This window comes from Amblyomma mixtum, chromosome 3, assembly GCF_055824585.1.
Source record: "Amblyomma mixtum isolate Tamu chromosome 3, ASM5582458v1, whole genome shotgun sequence".
Lineage (NCBI taxonomy): Eukaryota > Metazoa > Arthropoda > Arachnida > Ixodida > Ixodidae > Amblyomma > Amblyomma mixtum.
Genome location: NC_143014.1, coordinates 232,860,025 through 232,872,311, shown reverse-complemented (window position 1 = coordinate 232,872,311; position 12,287 = coordinate 232,860,025). Strand labels below are relative to the sequence as shown.

The following is a 12,287-nucleotide window of genomic DNA, read 5'->3' as shown; positions in this document are numbered from 1 at the left end:
ATTTGGCGCAGCTCCGCCTCTGCGTTCTGGACGAAAGTCCACCTGTGTTGCTTTCTCGAAACGGGGCCAATTGCATCCTGTGAATAACTGAGTGAGTGAGTGAGTGAGTGAGTGAGTGAGTGAGTGAGTGAGTGAGTGAGTGAGTGAGTGAGTGAGTGAGTGAGTGAGTGAGTGAGTGAGTGAGTGAGTGAGTGAGTGAGTGAGTGAGTGTGAGCGATTGAGTGAGTGGGTGAGTGAGTTTGAGTGAGTGAGTGTGAGCGAGTGAGTGAGTCAGTGGGTGAGTGAGTTTGAGTGAGTGAGTGAGTGAGTGGGTGAGTGAGTGAGTGAGTGAGTGAGTGAGTGAGCGGGTGGGTGAGTGAGTGAGTGAGTGAGTCAGTGGGTGAGTGAGTTTGAGTGAGTTGGAGTGAGTTTGAGCGAGTGAGTGAGTGAGTCAGTGGGTGAGTGAGTTTGAGTGAGTGAGTTGGAGTGAGTTTGAGCGAGTGAGTGAGTGAGTGGGTGAGTGAGTGAGTGAGTGAGTGAGTGGGTGGGTGAGTGAGTGAGTGAGTTAGTGTGAGTGAGTGAGTGTGAGCGAGTGAGTAAGTGAGTGGGTGAGTGAGTGAGTTTGAGTGAGTGAGTGTGAGCGAGTGAGTGAGTCAGTGGGTGAGTGAGTTTGAGTGAGTGAGTTTGAGTGAGTTTGAGTGAGTGAGTGGGTGAGTCAGTGGGTGAGTGAGTTTGAGTGAGTGAGTTTGAGTGAGTTTGAGCGAGTGAGTGAGTGGGTGAGTGAGTGAGTGAGTGAGTGAGTGGGTGAGTGAGTGAGTTAGTGTGAGTGAGTGTGAGCGATTGAGTGAGTGAGTGGGTGAGTGAGTGAGTGAGTGGGTGAGTGAGTGAGTGAGTGAGTCAGTGGGTGAGTGAGTTTGAGTGAGTGAGTTTGAGCGAGTGAGTGAGTGAGTGAGTGGGTGAGTGAGTGAGTTAGTGTGAGTGAGTGAGTGTGAGCGAGTGAGTAAGTGAGTGGGTGAGTGAGTTTGAGTGAGTGAGTTTGAGTGAGTGTGAGCGAGTGAGTGAGTCAGTGGGTGAGTGAGTTTGAGTGAGTGAGTTTGAGTGAGTGAGTTTGAGTGAGTGTGAGCGAGTGAGTGAGTCAGTGGGTGAGTGAGTGGGTGGGTGGGTGAGTGAGTTAGTGTGAGTGAGTGTGAGCGAGTGAGTAAGTGAGTGAGTGAGTTTGAGTTAGTGAGTTTGAGTGAGTGAGTGTGAGCGAGTGAGTGAGTCAGTGGGTGAGTTTGAGTGAGTGAGTTTGAGTTTGAGTGAGTGAGTGAGTGAGTGAGTGAGTGGGTGGGTGGGTGGGTGGGTGGGTGGGTGGGTGGATGGATGGGTGGGTGAGTGAGTGAGTGAGTGAGTGAGTGAGTGAGTGAGTGAGTGAGTGAGTGAGTGAGTGAGTGAGTGAGTGAGTGAGTGAGTGAGTTAGTGGGTGGGTGGGTGGGTGGGTTTGTGAGTGAGTGAGTGTGAGTGAGTGGCGGCATGCTTGAGAACGTCACTTCGTACTTCATCGCTGGCATCAGATGCACCTTGCCAGGGACGCTTCATTAGATGTATCGCTCATGTATTTTACAACGAAAGTTGTTAAGAGCACGCTTCCTGGTGTTGCGTCGTCGTCGGCGTAGAGCACCAGGTGCAAGGCATCACGCTGATCGGTCGAAATGTAGTAACGTCACGTACGACGTCATGACGATGCAGCATACTGATTGGCCACAATAGAGTGACGTCACGCATGACGGCATGACGATACGCCACACTGACTCGTCGTACGAGTGCCGTCACGACAGCACGAGACTGCTTAGTCAGAATGGAGTGGCGTCACGCTTGTTGTCATGACATCTCTCCAGACTGATTAGCCAGAGTGCCAAACTTTGCTCGTTTGAAAACAATGACGTCATTGTGTTCCATATGGTTGGGTATGAATTGATGGACAATGACGATGAATGATCTTTAACGGCTCAAGGTCAGTTTGGCCAAAGAACGACGTGGCACAAGGTGTTCTTGGTCTACAGGAGACGGGGTCAATGGCCAATTTTCCAAGCATTTCAACCCTGAGTTGCCGAGCGCCAGGCCATTGCTGAGCTGGTGGGTGGGCACCCGGTGGCACTGGCGATCCAACCCTGCACGCTCCTCACACAAGGCTGATGCTCAAACTACTTGGCCATCGGTGCCGCAAGATGGATGGTTAAACGGCCGTGCGTTACCGTGGGTGTTTAGTACCCATAGTTACTAAATTCTCCCACTATTCTTTCTCTCTTCCACACCGCAGTATGCCAGAAAGAGAAGTGTGAAGAGGCCTGCAAGGCTAAGCACTCCGACAAGCAGAACCTCACATCGGAGTGCCAGGAGTACGTCTGTCGCTGCACATGGGCAACCAGTGAGTAGACACGTCGTGGGCTCGAACCATACCTTCTTGCCCTACCCCACTGTGACCATTGTTAAAAGCATGTTACAGTGTGAAAACAGGCGGCGCATTAACGGACATTCCGCTGCATTATTCGCAGAGTACTATAAGCGTCAAATGAAACGCGAAGAAAGGAATTGAAACTCGAACTGCAGAACTGAGATATTGCTCTAAGGAGGCAGAATACTAGAGCAGTTAATTCTCGCATCGAAGACGTCAAGACCGCTCTTTGGCCAGAGGCGACCCCTATATTTCCTCTCCAGCCCCTATGAGTTTTGATTGTTTTTGCTCGCGTTTCAACTCTTGTACGCGTTTCATTTGACGCTAACGTGCGTACGCTTAACAGCGGAGATCCAGATTTTATGCCTCTTGACATGACACCTGACACGAGGTTGACTGGGAACAGCCATACAGCGCGAGCACTTTCAGTGCCCACTGTAGACCATCTATTCGCTTTAGTATTTCGAGTGCGACTAACGCTCAGAGTTGCTACATTTCATTTCATTTATTGGTTTTGTTTGGCCAGTACAGAGACTGCAAACAAGGGAGAGCAAGCTAAAGGCGCCTAGTAGCGCCTGACAGAGGCCTGCTCTCCCCATGTAAAAAAAAACAAAACAAAGTGGCACTTGGCAATGGTACAAAGTTTCTATAAGTAACAGAAACTAGAAAAACAGCGGATATATTGACAACAAAACAGAGATCAGGCATGCATAGAGCTAAGCACAACAAACTAAGATCAAAACATAACAAAGACAGAAACTGATTAGGTAGAAACACACCACAACTAGCTATAACAAAAATATTCATGAACAGTTTTCCTAAATCTGACCTCGGACTTATTTTGTAGTGACAATTCTGTTAAATATGGATAGGTGTTTAATGTATGAGGAATTATGTGAGTTAGTTTTTGGAACCCATAGTTTGTACGGGATTTTGATGCATGGTATTGAGGGTGCCTAAGACTGTATGCTGTTTGGGCAATTAAATATGTGCTCTCGAAAGTCTGCCAGTTTCCTTTCATAAGGTTTCTGATATAAACAGCAAGCTTCTTGTGGTAAGCCGCCGTGATGGTTAACAGTCTATGGTTGAGGAAGGAAGGACCTGTGCTCTCACTGTAATGTAAATTATCAATCGCTCGTACAGCTCTTTTTTGTAAAGTAAGTACTTTCACAAGATTGGTTGAGGTAGTCGTTCCCCAGATCAACAAACAATATTGTACATGCGAAAAGACTAGAGAGAAATAAATTTGTAGTTTGAATTTTCGAGGCAGTATTGTGCGAAATTTATTTAGGATACCAACAGAGCGAGCCATTTTAGTGCAAACGTAGTTTACATGATCTGTCTAGAGTAAATGTTCTTCAAAAATGACTCCAAGGAACATTGTAGAGCTGACACGAGTTATAGGAGCTTGTTCGAAGTGAATTTGGAAGTTGTTCGGAACTTCCTTTTTTGGCTCTAAACAGTATGTACTTTGTTTTCCTGACATTAAGCTCTAACCTATTTGATTTTAACCAAACAGACAATTGGGATAACCAACTATTGGAGGCTGCTTGCAAAATATTACTATCTTGCCCTGAAAAAAATACGTTAGTATCGTCTGCATAGATTATAATGTTGTCTGCTGGACGAAGGTTGACGATATCATTAATATATAATGACATGCTCCCATGTACTGCCCATCGAAAAAATGGCATGTGCAGGTCAGGTGACGCTATGTGCATCCAAAAAAAAAGTACCAACTGTTCGAGTTCAGTAGAAATAGATATTATGCATTTGATATAAAAAGTGTAAAAGAAGTTTAGTCTTTCTAGACGTCCCCAAAGCTGAAAGCCGCAAGGTGGCCGCATAACGCAAAAATCTGGCACAAGTGGCATTAAAAAAAGTGGCAGCGCTGGAGTTTATATTTACCGGCGATATTACAAGTCCTACAGTATGATTACGAAGCATCGGGTTCTAAGCGTGCAACACCACGTGGTGTATACTCTCACTTCGGTCTCTGTTTTATGCGCACTCGAAAGATGAGTCATAATGTTACAAACCACCAACTAGCTAGCTGTCTTCAGTCAGTCTAAACGTGCGTCCGTCAAAACCAAGGTTTAGTGTGTCCGGTGTTGAGAGGAAACCCTGAGTGTGGCGTTAATCTGAAATAAGAGAGCAATTACTCATGAGCAACCATGCACTCAGTCGAAGCCCAGCGGCTACAGGAGAAGGTACACAGCTTCCACAGAAACTTCGTAGTTATATAAAACTCGTCCTGGTCCGGTGAACAAACTCGGGACCACCGCTTATCCAGGGTAGTCGCTCTATAAACTATACCTTACCACCAAGGCTGGCAGATGGTCGGGCTAGACCGAATTGATCAACAACTCGAAGTTTCTGTGAAAGCTGAATAGCTTTCTTTTGTAGCCGTATGGCTTTGATTGGGCATATGATAATGAATAATTACACCATTATTTCAATGTTTAGTGCATCCAACTATCTAGGCAATCAGGAAAACATCCTCTCCTGAAGACCATATTACGAGCAAATATTCGTTCAAATAGGTTTGATCAGATCCTAATCATGACGCTGGCGCAGAATACTCACGGCCAACGCCGCGGTGCCGATCAATGTCGACCTGCCCTTCATAATCCGTTCAGCCTGAATGAATCCGTTTCAAAGTCATGCACGGACAGGGACAAAACCAGTTTTGACCTCCAGGTTGAATGTTTGGAGCGAGCCGGATTCCCGAGTTCAGTATTACTTTCTGTAGCCGAGTCTTTGCTTAGACAATTTAGAAGGCTTGAGAGGCCCGTCGATGTTCCTCACCTCAAGCTGCCAAGAGAAAACAGGCCTTTTCAAGTCCTCCCATATGTACACAAGCTATCGCACAATGTCAAAAGGGTGGCCAACATGTTCGGAGTTGATGTTGTTTTCACAGCTCCTTTGAAATTGTCCCGCCTGTGCGACATGACCAGCAGGTGTCAGGGTAAGAGAGCAATGAAGAACAAATGTGTCACGAAACACCAAACACAGTTTGTGCCCTGCACTGTTGGAGTGGTGTATAAGGTTCCACGCAGCTGTGGGTCTGTGTACATAGGCCAGACAGGGCGCTGTCTCAATGACAGGCTCAAAGAGCATGCTAATTCCTTGGGCTCAAATGGAGGCTCGAACCTGTCATTGCATTGCCTTAAGTGCAAACACTACATAGACAGGAATAAGAAGAAGAAACAGCAGTGCCGCCGTCTCCTCCGTTCTACGGTGGTTATCGGGAGAGCTTCCGATAGGGTGGCCCGAGAAATTGTGGAGGCCCTCGAGATATCTAGTACTGCAGGCTGCGTGAGTAAGGCATCGGTAGCCCTTCTAAAAAAAAACTTGACTTTCTTCGTGACCGATAACCCGCTTTCGTGTTCCTGCTTTCTGGGCATTTCCGCTGAGTTTGGATTGTCTTGTGCCTATCACTAATGCTATATTTGCTGTACCAGTGTAATGTGCTCCCACATGTGTTGTACTCGTACGCTTGCGCCCTTTCTGCTTTTTAAGGCGATGTATCGTTTCCGAAAATACAGCTGGAAGTTTGCGCTCGTGTGTGTACGTGTTTCTCCCTCCGTCTTGTGTTATTCTGCGCAGTTTTCTTTAATATGTCGCTACACCAACTGGCCCAACGTTCTGCTCTACTCAGCCTGAATAGTTTAGCTTCTGATTAGTATTCGGTTTTCCTTCAACCCTTATTAGTTCACTCAGTTCGAGTGTAGTTTTCGCTCCTGCCCAAGAGCCTGGAGCTACGATTTATGAAACCTCGCCGAGCGAAGCACCATCGGCTTCGAATGCACTTCGAAATGGCCATGCAGCAGCGCACGATGAACGGAGATACCGCTGCAAAAGCAAGTGATACCGCCCCCAAAGTGTGACGATTGCTGCAATGACTATCACTGTAGTGCGTTCGGGAGGTATTTGTGGCCCGTTCTTCTTTTCAGCATGTAGCAAGTCACCGTATCTACCTGAATTCAAGCGCAACCTTGTTCTCCACTTTTTTCAATATAGTCACGTCAAAAACTTGGAGGGTGCTTTGAAGAATGGAGGCATGGTTGCATGGAGAAAGGGGGGGGGGGGGGGGGGGGGGCGTGTCAGTGGGGTACATTATTCAAGAAACTCTGTCTCCTTTTTTCCCTCAGAATGTACGCTCGACGTGTGCCAGGCGCTCTGCAAAGGAAAGTATTCGACAAAAACTGGCCTCCAGTGGTCGTGCAGTGAGTTCCACTGTATCTGCTCCTGGCAGAAAGGTGAGGAACCCTCAGTCTGTTTCAATACTAAACTCACGCGCTCTGCTTTCAGTTTTCGCCTTCCCACTTACAAAATCGGAAGCAGTTCATTTTGTTCGGAACAGCAATGACGCTGACAGAGTGCTCAGTCTCTTACCGCACGCTATTCTCGATATACGCGCCGCTCCCATGTAATCGAGCCCCGAAATGAATCTTAGTGCTGAAGACAATTTGACTCTGTAGACACCACCTCAGTCATGACATCACTGAGGTCAGTCTGGCACGCCGGCGTCGTCTGCGAAGCTTCACCGCTCTAGCAATCACGCTTCCTTTGTAAAGCGCAAACAAAATGTCCGTGTTATCTAATTTTTACCCACTTTGAATAAGCTGAGATTCCTCACAAATAAAAAAAACGGTATGCTACGTGGGTTACGCAGACCAAATGTGACCTGACTCTGTGGCGCCTGCATGCATGGCGGGATTCGATGCTATATCACATGATCTTCGGGTCAACTGACGGAAGCAGTGCCCTGGGTATATGTGGTGTGAATCATCGTCCTAACGAGGCGTCGGCTCGGCAGTGAAGGTGCATGAAAAAAAAATTGAGGTTATCCATTTCCTCAGAGCTGTTCCCGCTGCCGTCTGCCGTGCCACACCACGCTGCTTTTCCTACCGTCTAGAGTTATTTTGCCCTCATTTTTTTATAACTATCACACCAAAATCATAAATATATGAAGTGATAGTTGAACTGAGTTAGCCACATGTCACCGTAGATGTGAGGTAGGGGTCATTGTTATCCTTGCCAGCTCATGAAACCTGTGAAAACTAGCATAGTAAGCAGCAAAACAGAGCGGAAGACCTTTCACGCCACAATTGTGAAAGTCGTAGCTTTACTTTGGAGGGTGGCGCAACGAGCCTCTGAATTAGCACGATTCAATTTTGTTGTATATTAGAGGATGTGCTTAAATTATGCATATGCCTGTCTTTTTTTTAGCAAGCCGCCCGAACTGAAAGTCCGATTTTACGTTCTGTTCTGTTTCACTGTTCCCTTTGTTTCGGTTTCTTTCTTCTGGGACCGCAGATGCAAAACGCTGAGGACGAGAATGCAACCCCAGACAGAGATAACACGGAAGAAAAACCACTCGAGGTACTATTAAAAACCTGTCAACACAGAACTGAAACGCCTTCACTAAGCACGTTGTTCCAGCTGATCCCTCTACGCAAAACACACTAAACGTCGGAACGCAGACTGGTTGTCGCTATTTGAACGGCGCCTGGCCGCAGATGTAAAACTGCAGCCTAAATAATAGTAAACACGGAAAACGCAGCATTCCGTTTTTCATTTTCTACGTGTACAATATTTCAAATAAACTGATATAAAACTTTATGATTCAAAAATAAAATCTTTCTGTGACGAAAAGGTTTCCTTTTCTTCTTTTCACATTTCGCTTTCCTCCACATGCGTTTTTTTTTTTGTCCGTGCGTGTCTCTGCGCGTGTTTGGCTTAGTGGGCGCGAGCGCCACCACTCGAGCGTGCTAGGAGAATCACGTGACACCTCTAGCTGCGAGAGCAAAGGGCGCTGGAAAGAAGTGTTGCGTATTAAACGACATAGTTCACGTTTTTCTGTTTACTTTTCTGTGTCAGCGAGTTTGGGCGTTGCACAATGTGATCATTTATCGTCGGGGTAACATCAGTACATTATTTACACTTGTGTCGCGGCGGTTTACTAGTGCCCTAATTCCAGAAGTGCGCGACTGTGATAGGTGCAAGCTCCGATTTCGATCCGAAAGGTAGGAAGCTTCAAGAATCACGACTATTCAGGCTGAAATTCAGCAAAAAAAAAGGGAGAGAATTCACGCTGTCTTGTGGGCAGCAAGCAGTACAGGGAGCAAGGTTTTCATGGAGTTTCTGCTAAACTGCCTGCTAACCAGAAGACGGCGCCGAAGGAGCTGACTGAAGCCCGCCTCCACAATTTAAGCATTTACAGATTGTTCTGTATGGTCCACGACATAGTATCTTCCCCCTACTCTACTAGCCTTCTCAAATAGTTCAAGGAAGCAGTCAAACGGCGCCACATCCCAGAATTTGAGCGTTCTGCATAGCTCCGCACCTTGAACGTACAAATTCCCTTTTCACTGGGATTTCACCGCTCACGCCTGACCAAGACTGGGCACAATACTCGAAAATGTATCTTCGATACCGATAACCGATGCCATCAAAAATGTTATTTCTGATACGAATACAAGATACCCAACCAAAATTGATTTTCTGTACCGATACTTAATACTGTATCGTCGATACTTACACACGACTGAAATCGTCAATATTAATAATGCTGACATTTTTCGACGCGCTAAAACAACGTGGACGAAGAAGGAACAGACAGGGATGAGCGCGAAGCACAGAAGCACAGCACAGCATCACAGAAGCACAGAAGCACAGCATCATAACATAGAACATAGCTCATAGAAGCACAGAACACAGCATCACTGGGTAGCACTTGTGTAAGCTCACCGTCTATTTCATTGTCAGAAAAAGACCTTGCCTTCCTCAGGGTATCAACGTAATCGTGCACTTATCGTCTTGGTTCTGTTAGTCTCGGCAGCTATACTGTGTAATCTCGCACGTGCAGTTTTCTGCCGTGTCATAAAAGCGTTCGAGAACTGTTTAAAGCACTTGCGGTTTTACGAAATAAACAGTTGGAAGTAGCGCTCGTCCCTGTCTGTTCCTTCTTCGTCCACGTTGTTTTAGCGCCTCGAAAAATGTCAAAACTGCACCAACTAGCCCGATACGCTACCCTTCTAATAATGCTGGTAATATGATTTGCTAAGTTTACAAATTTATCCGTGGTTTCTGGAATCTTTAGTGTACATGATAGAGTGCACTGTATTTGAAAGGTTTGAAACGAATCCGGCCGCATGGATTTCTTTAAACTCCACTGTTGGCACAGCTGGTCTCGTTAAAACTTCAGCACAGGAGAAAAGCCATTGGGACGTTGAAACAATTATTTCCATAAGCAGCCTAGCAAAATCTATTTTTAAGGTAATGTTCTTCATGCCAACCGGTCTCTGAGCATTTGTCTACGCGAATAAACTTGAAAGTGTTTCTGGTGCTCTTCGTTCGTTGCTGCCGTATTTACTGGTTGCCCCTGTTTTTGTCCTGCGCTAAAGAGTGCAAGCTCCGTGCACTTGGGAAAGCCGAACAGTTATTTCACCTGCACAATGTTTAACAGGCGTTTGAAGTTGAACATTCTTCGTTAAAAGCTTGAAGGGAAAGCAATGAGCAATAATGTGGGTAGAAGTTGTTATTAGGTGAACATACTTTGCTAATCTCTGTTATTTCGATGTTTTCTTACTTAACGGTAGCAGTAACAGCATTTCCTCAAACCGCCGTTCCAAAAAAGCCCCACGATGCGGCCGAGCTTTAAGCAGAACCATTTAAAAAAAAGTCTAGCCTCTCAACATGAGCCAGACGAGCATGTTGCCGAGTTTTGTTTTATGAAGACGCCTTTTATCAACCACTCAAAGTAAAGCAAAGTCACCTGGACTGGGTGATCCTGGAGGTATAGATAAGAAACTCAAGTTTCACTATAGTCGGATGCAGCTCAAGAAAGAAGCGGCTTTTCCCCGTCAAAGGACCCCCTCCCTCCAGCCAATGGCATCGGCCGATTCTCATGACCCTGCTAGGGTGACAATGCAGGGAGTGCCAGATGAAGGGATAGCCCCTCCCTCCATGGTCGGGGACAGTCCCCTCCTTGCATTGCCATGCAAAGCAGGTCATGGAATTGGCCGACGCCATTTGACAACTACGGCTTGTTTTAGCTTGCTCCTTCAAGCGGAAGGAATGCGTCAGCTGATGCATTTGACGTTGCCGGCGCTGATGACCCCATTGGCCAGCGTGTAGAAAAGTGCATCACCTTTATCGTGGTTACAACGTAAACAAAAAAAACTAAGCTTTTCAGCACGAAAGCGAAAACCTTCAATTTCTGTTGGCAATCATCGCAGCTTTAAACAGGGGTGAAAGGGTTTGTTTTCATCATACCAGTGAGCCTCTCCCTTCTGTCATCGAGTGAGCAGAACCATAACATATACGTCGTCTATCTCCCAAACAACGTACATAGAGGAAGAACACTGACCGGGCCAACGGCACTGACATCGTCTCTTCCTAATTTTTCCATTTTATCAGTGCGCTACCGCCTGAGAGACCGCTTCTGGCCCAAAGTCTAACTCTTAGCGCCCTCAAAATCGGCGGCAGCTTCTTCACTTTCTTTTGAGAATCGGGTATAATTAAAATACACGATACTCTAAAAATGTATTTTCGATACTGATACTCCGATACCTTCATTTTTGGCAAGCGATACCCAATACCGATACACAAAAAGTATCGAAAGATAGCATCGAATGGCCTTCGAGACTTGGAGTCTCGACAATTTCCAACCGCATTCGAAAGCTTCAACATTCACAAGCTGCACTGCAGTGGCGCTGCTGCCACCGAGTTTCACTTTTATCCGCTAGTTTTCAGTGTGCAACGACACGGCGACGACGTCGGCGGTCGCCGCGGTTACACTAAGCTGAACACATCAGCGCAACCAACAGCAGCAGATCGTTGTAGTGTGACATGTTTTTCAGGGCAACGAATCCGACAAATACAATCGGCGGACGGTCGCCTTTCACGTACTCGGTAGATTAACGACTGAGCAAAAACTTCATGCTTATGAGGCGACTGTGTGAATATATCCGCGCTTGTCTCTACCTTATCCTTATTGGAAATAAACGAAACCAGCGGCTACATTTCTCATGTGCACATTTCAATACTCACCAGCGATAAACACTTGCAAAACTTTTAAATTTTAATCGACGACGACCCTGTTCCGCGACGAGTGGGCCTAGCGAATCCGCGCAGTTCGAGTGTGCGATTTCAGCGGCTGCGGAGAGCTAGTTCACAAGCTTTAGTGAATGCAAATGGCCATCGAGCGTAGTTTTGACAACACATTGACATCGAAGAAAGTGACCGTCGCTGGCGTGTGAATTAAGCCTCGGCATCAGATCTTGAAAAAGGAAAACGAAAGGCCCAGTGAAAGGAAAGGTCCAACGTCACGTTGGACGTTTTCCTGAGCAGGTAAAAGAGCTCATGCCTTTCCATGACTGAGGCATGAAACGCGCAGAGACCTTGCCTATACCCCCTTACCGTTCTTGCCACTATTGCGCAGCACGAGTCAAACGCGACTGTAAGGATCATGGCCCGCACTACGTGCAATGAGCAATTAGATGCGGCAGCATACCCAGGCCTGAAAAGATGGTCAGTGCTTCCATTTTCTTTCCCTGCAACGTGGCAAAGACAAAGGCCAACAGACAAAGGCCGTCCGTGGCGACGCTGCAGGCAAGTAACACGCCTTTCTTCATTACGGCTCCAAGCTTGCTCCTGTGGGTGCACACGACCAACACGAGAACACTCGTAACACGTGTGCTCTGGGCTCAAATGTGCGCAAGTTATCGTTTGCGTCGCAGTAGGTCAGGTCAATTGAAGAAACCATATTCCATCCATTCAAGTTCAAGGCTATTCATTAGCGTATACATTAACAGTGAACACAATAAAATTAGTTCAGAAGGAGGGCGACCTCTTAGAGCAAATC

General features: G+C 46.6%; 1 protein-coding gene across 1 annotated transcript in view; it reads left to right on the top strand.

Moving 5' to 3' along the window:
- Positions 1–7,749, top strand: part of LOC149354021 (uncharacterized) — a 51,877-nt gene extending 44,128 nt beyond the window's left edge. Inside the window, exons 4-6 of the mRNA XM_089575905.1 lie at positions 2,279–2,386; positions 6,568–6,675; positions 7,736–7,749. Of these exons, the coding sequence (XP_089432031.1) occupies positions 2,279–2,386; positions 6,568–6,675; positions 7,736–7,749 (230 nt within the window). The remainder of the gene's footprint in view (positions 1–2,278; positions 2,387–6,567; positions 6,676–7,735) is intronic.
- The last annotated feature ends 4,538 nt before the right edge of the window (positions 7,750–12,287 follow it).